At 40.0% G+C, this 14,483-nt stretch overlaps 1 protein-coding gene across 2 annotated transcripts in view; it reads right to left on the bottom strand.

The window, feature by feature from the left end:
• smc4 (structural maintenance of chromosomes 4) overlaps positions 1 to 13,377 on the bottom strand; it is a 32,578-nt gene extending 19,201 nt beyond the window's left edge. Inside the window, exons 1-9 of one of the 2 annotated variants that reach the window (XM_083637671.1) lie at positions 13,238 to 13,377; positions 11,650 to 11,801; positions 10,479 to 10,669; positions 9,694 to 9,885; positions 8,421 to 8,597; positions 4,220 to 4,384; positions 2,424 to 2,551; positions 787 to 927; positions 197 to 347 (exon numbers count right to left, since the gene is read on the bottom strand). In XM_083637671.1, coding sequence (XP_083493797.1) covers positions 197 to 347; positions 787 to 927; positions 2,424 to 2,551; positions 4,220 to 4,384; positions 8,421 to 8,597; positions 9,694 to 9,885; positions 10,479 to 10,669; positions 11,650 to 11,791 — 1,287 coding nt within the window. In that variant the 5' untranslated portion in view covers positions 11,792 to 11,801; positions 13,238 to 13,377. Of the gene's footprint in view, positions 1 to 196; positions 348 to 786; positions 928 to 2,423; positions 2,552 to 4,219; positions 4,385 to 8,420; positions 8,598 to 9,693; positions 9,886 to 10,478; positions 10,670 to 11,379; positions 11,576 to 11,649; positions 11,802 to 13,237 lie in introns of those variants that run through there. The other variant, XM_083637672.1, reaches the window with a different exon arrangement.
• Positions 13,378 to 14,483: the final 1,106 nt, after the last annotated feature.

Genomic DNA, 14,483 nt, shown 5'->3' with positions numbered 1-14,483 from the left:
AAAGGCAACGCCCCCATAAAAATAATCTTAAGGGGGAAGGGGGTCTTTCTAAGTCCTCATGCTTGCACACTACGAGAATTCCCCAAATGATATATGGTCTAATGGTGAAACGATGAAAGCTACTGCAGAAATGGCAAACAGAAATATGACGTCAGATTAAGTCATTGAACCATGCGTAATGTAACAGCTAACACACCTTCTCTCTGTCCTTCTCCAGCTGTTTCTGCAGTTTCGTGGTTTTGCTCTTGGAGTGTTTAATCTTCTCACGCACTTCCACGTCCTGCAGGTCCAGCTGGGTGAACTTCTCCTTCTGGGCCTCAATGTACTTGGTGAGCTTGCTCTGTTTCCTGGTGGGAGAACAGCACATACAAGTCAATCATGAAAGACTGATATCAGATCAAGTAAGGGGGGGAGCTTTTCGGTTTTACTTTTCGCCACAAAAGTGGCAATTGAGGGTTACTAGGGGTTACCACACATTTCAAAATACTATACGTTTTGTTATAACAGCCAGACTATTCTTTACAACAATAAATATCATAAACAGTATGAAACGACAGTGGGTGTCCAACAACATGATATTTATAGTCATTTATTGGGCCCGAACCACCCCCCCTCCCCTACTAATAGCAGATGTTGCTCAATTCCCAGACTTTAAGACTTGGAAATTGTATAATTAATTTTCCAGACCAGAAATGGAATTAGCCCTGATACAGGGTGAGATAGGTCCTAACAGTGAACAAACAACCACTCAATTAGCACAAAAAATATATTTTCAAATGACCCTACTTCTCCACGTTTTTAAGCTCTTGGTTCATCTTCTCCATTTCCTCAGCAATCTTTGCATTTTTCTCTGCGAGTCCCTTCGTGTCGTCCAAGATCATCTGCTTCTCCTCCTCTTTATCCACCACATGCTTTTGCAGATTATGACTAAAGGCAAACAGACACAGCAAAAAGAAATTAGACACAAATGGATGGTGTTACCTCTGAATATATACTAATACCTATACATTTATTCAACTGATTGCTACAGGAGACCAACAGTTACAAATGCATTTGCTTTCTTTGCCATTGTTGATTCCAAACAGGAACTGAATCAAATACCGTAAATTCCGGACTATAAGCCGCGGCTTTTTCCCCGTTTTTTGGGCTTTTTTGGCCCCTGCGGCTTATATAACGGTGCGGCTTATCTATGGATTTTTTCAGCAAAAAAAAAAAAAAAAAAACGGAATTCTCTCTTCTTTAGCACTCTTTCTAACTATAAATCCACTTCTGTTTTAATTTCCTCTCTTGCCCTCTTTTCACCACACCGCGGACACTGTGTGAACTGTAAAAAAAAACACAGGTGGTGTTGTGTTATGTTGTTTTGTTGAAATGTTAATAAATGGGAGCTTCCTCAAACAGCCATCTCTTTCCCGACAATCCCCTCTGTGCACGAACCCTTACATATGGTAATTAAACATTAAAACACAAAAAAAAAAAAAAAAAAAAAAACACATTAAAACACCCGCGGCTTATAGTCCGGTGCGGCTTATATATGTAAAAAACAGTCAATTTTGCTGCTGCGGCTTATCCACCTTATTTTTGGCGGCCATTTTTGCCTGATCTGCTGATGGGTGCTTCTTCCGGTGTGATCCTCCCAGCCTTGTTGCTGACAGCTTGACACCCGTCTGGGCGAACGGAGCAAATCACTAATCAGGTCCAGCTTGGCAAAAATCTCGTCGATAAATATCCCTTTAAGAGCGCAGTGCATTCATGGGTAATCGCCTGCTGTGGCCAATATTAACCATTTCGAGTAACACTGTTTCCATACGGATCACCGGCGTTAGTTTGTTGTTTATAACGTGGCTATATTCATAACGTTTTCTATCTCGGATACGTTTTTTCGAATCGCACATAGGTTACGCCAAACCCCACATAGGTTACGCCTCGAATCCCACATAAATTACGCTAAAACGCACATACTTTACGCCTCGAATCGCACATAGGTTACGCTAAAACCACCACCGCAAAGCGTGTGGGTTTCAGGACGAAACAGACTCGAGCCACTAACGTCATCTTAAGAGCACAATATTCCTGGAATGCAAGTTTAACTAAACAGTTACATGTCCACTGCATTCTACATAAAATTAAGATATTACGGGTTGTTTTATTTTGTATGTTACATACTTATTGACCAAGTTATGTTCAATTCAGCCAGGGTACAAGAGACTGAGTGTAGGCAGCCATCTTTTCAAATCAAGTAGAATACATTAGGAAATGGCAAGCTGCAGCAATAGTCACGTTAAACCGGACCTTGTACGCACAATTATTTTTTACAGTGGGGCATTCAAAAATAAGGTGGATAGTGCGGAATTTACGGTAGATGGATTGTGATTGAATGTGTTGGTTGCAGAACAGTGTGAGGGGGTTAGTAGTAGACTCACACGCGATACTGGCAAAGCTGGCTCTTCTGTTTGAAGACGTCGTTCTCCAGGGTGAGGAACTCCACAGCAGTGTTCTTTTCTCCCTCCAAAGAGCTTTTATCCTTTTCCACCAGCTTCACTCGGTTCAGCTGGGACAGTGAAATTAACTTAATAGTTAATCTCTAGTGACATCAAGCTTGAAAAATACTTTAAGAATACTAAGTTATACACAAAGATAGAACAAAACTTGTATGTAATTAAGACAGAACTGACAAATGACTATCCATCTCCCTATAATGTAACATTATACAATATGCTAACATTATGTTAGCATGCCATCCACAAGAGCAGAAACCCATTTGTGGCAAAAGGCACAGATTTGGTTGAGTAGACCAAACCAGCAAAAGATCACATCTCTTGCCAATCAAACAGCTGTTCCTGCTGACCGACAGGTTCCTCTACAACTCATTTGTTAAAATAAATAAGTAAAAAATTATAATAATTATAATAAAAATAAATGTATATTTAAAAGGCAAAAACAACTGTTACAAGTTTAAAACATCAGTCTAACCTCTCATGCTGATGCCACAACATAAATTGTAATAAAAGCTATAATCAAATACATTTGGTTCTAAAAAAATATAATTCAAGCATCCTGTTCTTGTACAAATTGCTGACTGCAATACAATGGCTGATTACGGTATTATTATTTTGTAAAGTAACAGATGATCATGATAATTTGCAGCATACACCCATCTTTGGTGGTCTGTGTGTGTGTGTGTGTGTGTGTGTGTGTGTGTGTGTGTGTGTGTGTGTGTGTGTGTGTGAGAGAACTGTGCAGGTCAGGATGGAGATGGGAGATTTTTCACCGGTTTGTATTGAGAGCCAGGTGTCATGTCAGGGGCAGCTGGCTGCATCAAAACACCTGAAGCTAATACTGAAGTACACACACACACACACAACCTGAACTTCTCATCATGTACTGACCCAGTGGCAATAAAAAAGGGGGGGGGGGTGAAGATGTTGAGTGCTAGAAACTAGCAGAGATGTGCCCTTGCACTTGACTTGGGTGTAAAGATGTGGCCCTGACCCTTAGTGTCGACAAGTAAGGTCGTGCATCAAGTGATAGAAACAGGATAAAGGAAGTTATCAACACAGAGAGCATTAACCTAATGCTCTCTGTGGAGGGTGGAAATCACCAGAGGCCCCACGATACGATATTATCACGATACTTGCATGATACGATATAGAGTACCACAGGGATGACATTTTTGTAGGCTTACCCAGAAATCTTGGCCACGTTGGTTCGTAAGGGGAAAAGGCTATGAGCGGAAATGCCCTTTTTTTTTAACACAATTTTCAGAAACAGACCTTATTTCATGCATTTCACCGAAATCCCCATTCCTAAAATCCCATAGCCTTTTCCCCTTACGAACCAACATGGCGGCGGTGATTTGCTACTTCCGACTCATTCCTGCGGTACTCCATTATTGTGATTTTAAACATTTAGCGAGATGTTGAGTATTGCGAGAACATATATTGCGATATTGTAATTTTATTACCTTTTTTCAAACTGCAAATTATGCCCCAAAGGGAAATGGGTAGGCCGTAAGGGTGGGGATCACCCGAGGCCACACGATACAATACTATCACAATACTTAAGTCACAATACAATTGAGATTTTCAAAGATCGATACTTGGTGTCCGTCTATCGATACAACATTGCCGCCATGCAAAATATCAGGATACTATGCCGTATCGATTTTGCCCGCCCACACCTAGAGAGCATGCCAGGTTCTTTAACGTGTGTGTATGACCTTCTCTCCCCTCTGCTCGTTGAGCATCTCCACGCGGCGGGCCAGGGTGTGGATGGGCTCCTTGAGGCGGCAGGAGCCGATAATGTCCTCCAGGAACTCCAGCATGCCCTCATCATGCTCTGTCTGCCCCCGTGGCTTCATCATGGCTATCTGCTCCACCTCGCCCTGGGTGCACGACACAGCACAGACACACATATAGACAGACACACATATAGATAGACACACACAGACACACGTGTAAACATTCACAGAAGCCATGGCACTAAAAAGTAAATAAATAAACACAAAATAAATACATTAAATAATATGTTATTAAAATGCATGTAAACAAAACTCCCACTTAAGAGATGTGGTCAATGGAATAGTCCCTCACACTCCGACAATAATGCTGCTCTACCAAACGCAACTCAGTAGATGTTCAATGCAGTCCATTGATTGTACACCACATCAAAATGAAACTTTGGAGGGCCCTTGGAGTACACAGTGGATTAACCACACAGAGGTATGGGTGGGAATCACCACAGTCCCCACGATACCATATTATCACAATAGACACTGCATGAAATAGACCACGCCCATCACAGGGGAAAGCGCTCCATTCACTCCCATACACCAGCGTCATTTTCCTTGAATTAAACATAGCTAAAAGCTGTTGTGTGGTGGGCTGCGCAGACAAGAAATGTAAAAATCGCCAATTCTTTTGGTACTCCCGAGCAAAACAAGGAAGCCATTGAGAATTGACGAGAAGAAAAATGTGGATCTAGCTGTCAAAGAAGTAAGTTGGAGTGTTCATCTTCCGTATATATGATCTTTGTGTACAACACGTGACATAGGAGAACACCAGGATTGGGGGAGAGAGTTTTTGTTTCCCCCCGTTTTGGGTGTGGTTTCTGAATGATGACGCGCTCCGCAGTGTCTCTATACTTAGGTCACGATAGAATATTAATGCAATTTATTTTGATTGCGATTCATTACCTTTTTACAACTGCATAATGTCATCAAAGGAACTTTTTGTCAACTTCTGTTTTATCCAATAAGATAAAGATTCCAGTCTGGTCATCTCACTTCAATCATTTTTATTGCAGTAAAATGAGATTGTCAAGCAGACAGACTGACCAACACTGTCGTAAATGTCGCAATGCACTTGACAATTTATATAATAAAATGTCACGATATTTGGCATCCATGCGATTATTGCGATACAAATATTGCGATACTATGCTTTATCAATCCCCCCAACCCCTACCCAGAGGTAGGCGAGATAAGAATTTGCCAAATAAACAGCCAAATGCATAAGTAACAGAGAGGGTGTTAAAGTAAAATACTTCAGAATAGAGCTGCAACGATTAGTCAATCGACAGAAAATTAATCAACAACAATTTTTTATAGTCGATTAATCGTTTTAGAGTAATTTTTTAGGGAAAAAGTACGGTACTAAAATTCTCTGGTTCCAGCTGTTTGTATATTTGCACCAAATAACTTACATTGATAAGAAGTACCGAAGGCTAATGGCTTGTCCAACTGAAGCACTGTTGTCAAAAAAAGCAAAATAACTTTGTCTCTTGCCTTCATTATATACTCTTTGTGCTCCAGCGGAAGTTATGCTGGAAACAGTATTCTCTCCATAAAATGTTTCATTTAGAAGCCACAATGTTGCTTTATTATCAAGAGATTTCAAAGTTGATGGGCTTAATGGAAAGAGCGTGACTCGAACTGGTTAACAGTTAACTCGAATTGGTCATTCAGTGGCGTTTTGAGCCCGGCGAACATTGTTACAGCAGCATGCAGCGGGCTTAGCTAATATAGCTAACAGCTAGCTAGCAAGTTAACATGCCAGGTCGGCCCTCAATCATCATCAAATTGACATGAGGTATCACTATAGTGTTCGATTGATCTACGTCATGATTCGCTTTTAGCAACAGCTTCTTTCTTTTTTACTTCGAGCACAAAAGTAAGTTATTTGTCAAAATAATATGTGGCAACAGTGTGGCTAATCGACATGGTCAGGGCAGGACTCAGAAATATATCTTAAAAATGACCAATTACACCAGGGGGGCTTTAAATGTGAATATTATGTTCTGGTTTCTTTAATCTTCTATGAGAAAACTGAATATCTTTGGGTTGTGGACTGTTGGTTAGGACAAAAGAAGACATTTGAGGACGTCATTTTGGGCTTTCGGGAAAATGTAATTGTCATTTTTTTTTTTTACATCTTATAGACCAAACGACTAATCGATTAGTCGAGAAAACAATCAGACAGATTAATCGATAATGAAAATAATCGTTAGTTGCAGGCCTACTTCAGAACTACTCATCCGTTAATAAATGGATACAAATGCATGTTTCTCAATCTGGCAAACAACTGAGAAATTAGAGCATGCAACATATGTTACACCTAAGAACAAACTTATGGTGTGTGATAACCACACCAACTCAACCCAGATGAATTTAATCTGTTAAAACTGCACCCCCTCTTCTTACCAATCCCCACCAACATTCACAATCACTACCATGATTGAACTTAAGACAGGCCTAACTTTTTCTGTTACAAAAATAATGAGAAAAATAAAGAAAAATAATAAAGGGGTTAATGAAAAACAAAAACATTCAGTACTAGTCGCATGCCAATTTCGACTCCTTGTAGCCACATCTCAGGTTACTTCTCATATATTGTACATATAGGCTAAATAGCAGGCCCACAATTTAGGGACAAGTCTCTAAAGCTAATATTTGATTAAATATGTGTTCAAAAATATTTTTTGAGACATACAGCAGATCAAGAGGGAATGACAAAATTGCTACACGATAATAAATGTCAAATTTAAAATGCATAAAATCCACATATGCACAGGTGGGCAAAAGCATAAATAAAATAAAAACTTCACTAATGTCCAATCTGTCAAGAAAAGGGTAATATGTATGTAGGCTACATATTACTTTTATTTATGAGAGAAAGGAGAAGTCAGTACGCGGGGGGATGGGGGGGGGGGTCCCTCCTCATCCTCTGCTCTGACCAGTGCACAAAATAGGCAGCTTCCCCTTAGCCAGCGGCCTGGAAAAGTGACCTTGGAGAACAAACTAAAGGCTCTTGCCATAGTCATTGCAGACAGAGCTCAAAATGTCCTAACATCCAAGGACATAAGAAGCGACACACACACCACACACACACACACACACACACACACACACACACACACACACACACACACACACACACACACACACGTCAAGCAGGACACATGTAATCAACTGACCAACCACAAACCCACAATGCATGGCAGAAACTGAGTATTCATCTAACTACACCACATACTATTAAAAAAAATGTGTATCTCTTTTTGGGACAACAAAGTTTTAACCAGCCATTTGGTTCTACTCTGAGATGAGTCATCGTCCCATAAGACTTATGTTATTTAGTAATAATGGGTAACAAGTAGCCTAGCCTAATACATTCAAAAGAGCTAACAGTGTAACCAGGGAGCTGGTTCAAAATCTGAATGCTAAATTAGAAGGGGGAAAAAAAAATCTAAAACAATAAATAAAACAAAGAAAGAAATACAGAACTGCATTCAATTCAAAGTGGAGAAAAAAAAGAAACTGTAAAGAATATTAAAGCCATGATAATGGAGGGTGTTTGATCCGGCCACACTGAAGCAGCACTGCTAATATTGGGGTTGGGGTCTATTCTCACACGCCAATATTTACGTGCTGCTAAAGCGTGGCAGGTACATGGGAGAGGGAGGGGAAAGGAGGTCCAACCTGTCCCCACTGGTGGCTCAAACCCACCGCCAAGCGCCCCACTGCAAAATCTACGTTAGCTGTTCGACTACATCCAGGTCCGTGTATGCCGGGTACAAGCGTTTTATTTTCCTTAAAATTCTAAAGCAGCAAATAATGGTTCGCACCTTTTACACATTGTTTCAAACCATGATGCGCTGCTATAGCAGTCTAAGGGCTGGCACAGGGCACATCCTCTCCTTTCCAATTCCAGTGCAACAGGTTACTCCCACAGACAGGCATGGCTTTGAGGGAGCCATGAAACATTTGGTTCAAAGAGAGGGCTGGGATATATGGGCAGAGAACGCTGTGCAGGAAGGCTTTGACAGAATGGGATGGTCACAGCAGGGATTACAAAAGAAAAGAAAAGAAAAGGTAAAGTCAAAAAGTAGAGGAGGAAATTACATGAAAATATAACAATCACCTGTAAGATCAGAAATCTGTTGTGGTCCAGGTCAATGCCATGGCTTCGGAGTAGAGCCCCCACATCTCTGAATGTGGCTTTCTTGCCATTGATATGGTAGGCTGAAGAGTTGTCTTTGTTGGCAGTCCTGGAAACATAGAACTTGCTGTTGGGGATGACATCGTAGTCATCTCCTTCCTGGCTCAGAGGGGGGAGGGGCAGAAGACACAGAGCAGCTTAGATCAGAACAGTCCAGGACAAACTAGCAGCTCCACACATCAGATGCCTACACTCGTCATGCTGACAAATCCAATAAGGAGGATCATATGACATAAGAAAAACATCCCACATTAAGAACAACAATTGACTGAGGTCTTGATTAAAAAGTATACACCGACTCTAGGCCAGTTTACACCGACATGTAAATGTAGCATATCACTGTTGGGAGTCTATTTTAATGTGTCCCATTTGCAAAATAAATGAAACATGTTTGGATAAACTCAGATTATAGATGCAATGCTAAAATATGGGTTATGTGGCTATTAAAATTAAGGAATTGCCTCACACTTTAAGATGTGTACACCAATTGTTTAAAATATTCGTTTAAATTAGAGAATTGACAGGTTGTGGTGCAGGCTTAGTTCACAAACCTATGCATCAGTTAAAACATTGATTTTTATATACACTTTATATACAATCATGGGTAAAACAGCATAGCTTCTACACTGATGTAGACGATCAACTTACTCACACCCCGTGTCAGATGAAATCAAATAATAAAAATGTGTTTAACTGTAATGCTTTAAACTATAGTCAGTTTACATAGTATTGTATGTTCTAATGGAAAAGGCTAATTTCAACTCAATACAAACACCTATGACTAACATTTTACAATAGAAAAAAAAGTGAGTCGGGGGCCAATTCAAAAATTGTAGAAAAATTAAATAAAATACTACATTAATTCTAACAAAATTATGAATTGGCTATGGCATATGTGGGTGTTAGTTTTGACTGTCTTGGCTGTTTTGAGTGTGTTTTACTCACTGGTGTGATAATATCGACAAGTACAGCTACATTAACTTGAATGTAGAGGAAAAATAAATAAATATTTAATATATAAATAAATATGAAATATATAACAAAAAATATATGAACACTTGAAAATACTTCAGATCACTCATTTCAATTGGAGTTGTATATTGATTACTTTGGGTGAGGCCAAAGTGAGTGAGTGTGTGTGTGTGTGTGTGTGTGTGTGTGTGTGTGTGTGTGTGTGTGTGAAAGAGAGATATACCTTATCAATAATCTTTTGAAAATGCACCTCCACAGTGCAGCTTTGCAGATCTTTGTGCTTATCAGAGCTGTGAATCAGCACAGAGAGCTTTTTTGATCGGATCTTTTGGGCTCTGTATCCAAATACAAAGAGCATGGAGTCTATGCAATTGGACTTCCCACTCCCATTTGGACCAATGATGCAGGAAAAGCGCTGGAGAGAAAGGTGGAAGAGGGGAAACATTTTCAATAATATAAAATGCATTGAATCCACATTACAAATACAGCCTACAGGTCACAATATAAAAAAGTATAAATGAAAACTCTAGTACAGGAAGATATTTATGGTGAATGTCTACTGAATGAATGGGTGTAGTTAAGACTATAATTTCTTGCACCCATATTTGCAAAGCTATGAGGGAAAACTGATGAAAAATTAGGAAGGAAATGTTTAAAGAAAGTCAGACTTGAAGGAAAATGTCAGTATATGACTAGATCACCACTCCTAGTGAGATACACAGTACACACACTAAATCAAAATGGAGGAGTGTGACTTTTTCCACTTTGGGGAGTAAAAAAGGGGGAAAAGCCATGAAATGTTTACATAGAAACACAAATAATTGTGCTATTTTAAAAATGTGTCTGCCACTACATAGGGCAACATGTTTACACTGGCATAAAATGAAAGCCAAACAAAACAGAAATTATAAATACTGCAAAAGAGGGCAACCCATTAAACTGTATGAAACACATCAACAAATGCTTTCCAAAGCAGGGCTTTTATATGTAACCATGTTTTTGTCGTACCTTGTGGAAAGGCCCCAGAATCCGCTCGCCCTCGTAAGATTTAAAGTTCCGATTAACTAAATGTGTTATCATCAAGCGAGGAGCGCCTGGTTCATTGGTCATTGCTGGGGGCGGGGGTGGAGGGATGCTACCGAGAATCTCCTCCAAACTGCGGTTATCAACCGCCTCGGCACCCTCCCCGTGAGACGGATCTGTGGCACAAAAAGTATAACTTTTATTCCTCGGTGCGATTCGTTTCAGGTGGGGACAGTGGTGGATGGGGGAGGGGTGGAGGAGCAAAAACAAACAAACAAAACACAGGCAGTGAGTTGGACACAGTAGGGGAACAACGACTCCCGACAAAGTTGACAGGCATTATTTCTTTGTTCTTAAAACAAGAGCCAGACAAAAAAGAAAGATCTTTTCCGTTTTCGAAGGAGCCCATATCATTATACAAACGCTCTCCACGAGGAGCGTTGATACATAGGGTACGTTAGATGCGGTGCATTCATTCAGTCGATGATAAATAACTACACGCTAATTACAATCATCGACTTCAACATTGCAGTCATGTTCAAATTATACGCAAAACGTACCAACTCAAATCCGTGCTTTGTGATACTATAGTCTAATGTATAACCGGTTATGCTGCCATCATCACACCAAGACACAACGACTGAAATCTATTGTGCTCACATTGACATAAACAAGCTATGTGGCCGCTGTTCGTAAATAATTTAATTTCAGCTATACACCCAGTGAAACATACACATTCTAAAGAAGCTAATAGCATCAATTAAGACAATGCCCATGTACACATTAAGCTCCGCTGACAAATTATTTCATTCCAAGTCAGAAAAAACGAGGTCAAATACCCCTTTGATCTAGTACATAAAACACTTCATTATCAGAAATAAATTACCGTGTTCGTTGAGAAGGTCCGGGAGATAAACACACTCGACGCCATCATAATCATCTCAAAAATCACAAGAGACATTTATTGATGACTGGCTCTCTCGAAAAAAAATATTAGGCAATCTAACTACGTGTTGTGAATTCAGGAAGAAAAAACTATCCGAGCTGTGCCAATTGGCACGAACCAATACAGCCTTTCCATCAACGACACGCATCGCCATTGAGTGAACACAACTTATTTAGATTCACAGACACCAAAACACCCTTTGTTACTTGCCAGTTGTCGGCGGTGCCTCCCCTTGGCCATTAGAGTTGGTTTTTTTAGGGGGTACATCCAACTCGTCTTCGGAGTCATCCCGAGGCTGCGACCCTTTCCCTCTTGGCTTGGCGGTTGAGCTCTTTGCCGTTTTAGATGGCATGATTTGAATTCTGAATGGGTCATTGGTAAAAAGGAATATCCATGAGTGGTTTTTGCGCCTGTCAATCTTGCAACTCCTTATTAGACGGTCACACGGAGCTACCCTATTGTCAAGTTTTAATCACTGCCCTGGTCAGATCTCACTGCAGTTCATCCACATTTTACTATTTTTCTCCCCCATCATAAGCTAGCTACTCGTTATAATAAAGTAAAGTTACAACGTGACTGTAGGTATCGATGTCCCGAACGACGTCAGTTATCAAAGAATGGTTCTCAGTCTGAGCGTTATATGAAATACTAACGTAATGATAAAGTAGCCAATTGAATGTAAAAGATGCAGCTAGCAGTAGCTACTTTCTCCAATCCAAATGACGGTTAGAAAAAATCAATGGACTTCTATAACAAACTCAGTTTAGTACCCTGCTGCGTTTGAAGGAGGTACTTGCAGTTCACACAACCGGTAGGTTGGAGCCCTTGTGTTGGTAAAAACGAGAAAATAAAAAATAACGTAACGTCAGGCGACAAAGTTTTTCAGTTAACATGTAACGCTAAATACAATATTTCCCCGTGCTGAAGTTGTATCAGTCTAGTGGCAGCCTAACGCCAGTGGTAAAGACATCATTGTTAGCCTTTAGCGAGGTCTAAATCTGACAGTTAACAGTATTCCCCACGCTCAATTTGTGTGTTGAGGAACCGGGGAGTAGACGGGGCCCACTCGCTAACCAGAAAGTCAACTCAAGTAACGTTAGCCAATTGAATAGATTTGCCCAGCGCCACGGACAAACAAGTAACTTATTGGCGCTAGCTTGACAACTGGGTAAGTTAACAAGTTAACGTTAACTTGGACATGTAACGTCACTCGGTGAGAGCAGACTGTCACCAGCTAGTTAGCTGTTCAACTTTAGATAAGGCAGCAAGGCTATGGCTAACGTAATGGCTAGCTAGCTAGCGTATCTGCGTTGTACATAATCAGAATTTTAACTGGACGGCTAACGAAAGATTTGGCAAACTAACGTTAACCAAATGTAACATTTAACGTACGACGTTAACTGAAAAAGCTGCAACGTTAGAGTTTAACGACGTTAGTCACCATCTACGTTGACGACTAGCTTTTATTGAAAATGGTCAAAAGCTAACTTTAGCGTTACTTTTTACAATTGAAGTGTTGTGCTGTCTAATTCAAGATTCAATGTTAATGTAGCTACAGTAACGTTAACTGTTAGAACCTTAGCTATGCGTATGCGATATAAGAAAGGAACTGACGATCACTATTTCGATTTTTTTTTTTACATTATTAACGATGCGTTTTCTACTGTAACTTAATCAATGTAAAAAACTCAATTTAGCTATCGTTAATGCTGGTTTCGAACTATGGCTTTCAGCAAATAGACGGGACCCTAGGCTATGGCATTAACGTTAAGTTGTCCGCTAAAATTATTCCATTTACCTTTCGCAGTAAGCGCACAGTCGATGGTGAGCCTTTATTTCTTCACAATACTGCGATTTGTTATAAAGTCTTCGTTTATCCAAGTGTCATCCAGAGTAGTTGCCGACTTGAAAATCCTTACTTGTAAATGGCGCCTAAACTGTGCTGGCGAACCAAATTCGTTACAAACTGACGCAAGGCACCATGGAACGTTCAAAGGGCAGGGGAAAAAAACGACGAAATTCAAAAAAAGGGGACGATGCCAAATCTGTCTCGCCTCATACACAATCCAACGATCAAAATAACATGACGACAAAATCCAGCTATACATGTACTATTCCGTCAAGCTGTTAAATTATATTCATGATAATTGTCATATTCAAAGCAGAATGTTGTTTCTACGTGTTCAAACGGTTGCCTAGTTACAGTAGATTAGAAAACTAGGTCCGCCCAGAAGTAGTTTCATGACATGTCATGAGAACATATTGCTGAATGGATTAACGTTATTTTATATTGATTTTAATGAGTACCATTAAATACATATATGTAACCCAGATGTATGTGTACTTGTTAATAATAATAATAATAATTTTAAATATCCGTTGCCAAGGATTTTTTTTTTCCAAGGAAGTAGGACCTGCAACTCTCGCGACAACTAGGTAGCAAGACTGCTCCCTCCTGTTGTTAGCACTTAGCTTAGATAACGTTAGCAATAAATCGCCGAGGTGTGCTGTTTGCTGTTTTCACCGTTTCGATGGAGCAAAAACTATCCATGCGCATTGAAGTCTTCGCCGATAGAGCGATGTCCGTTTTATCCAGGATAGCAAGCTAACTACAAGTGTGTCTTGCTAGGAGGACTTCACGTTAGCAACAGGCATTGCCAGGTACCGTAGCAACGACAGACGCCTATTTTCACCACAAGCCAGGACATGCCAACAGCCACTGAGTCTGCGAGCTCAACTAATTTCACATTTTTATGCTTGTACTCTATGTTATATCGTTATATTTTGTCTATCTAAGCGATGTTCGTTTGACAAAATGAACGTCAGGTTTAGAGTTCTTCTTATCACTAGTGACTATTTTCATGTTCTTCCAGAGATCGGCAACAACCACTCACCATGAGACTGAAAACATCGCTGCTAAAGGAACCAAAACATATCCTTTTTATGTTATTATGTCATTAGTTGTGTTTTTACTGCTCAAATATGCAATGTGTAGGTAGCACAATCTTTATTATTATTAGTAGTAGCAGCAGTAGTAGTATAGT

This window comes from Poromitra crassiceps, assembly GCF_964638095.1.
Source record: "Poromitra crassiceps genome assembly, chromosome: 5".
NCBI classification, from domain to species: Eukaryota; Metazoa; Chordata; class Actinopteri; order Beryciformes; family Melamphaidae; genus Poromitra; species Poromitra crassiceps.
The sequence above is the reverse complement of the archived record's forward strand: the minus strand, read 5'-3'. Positions and strand labels throughout refer to the sequence as shown.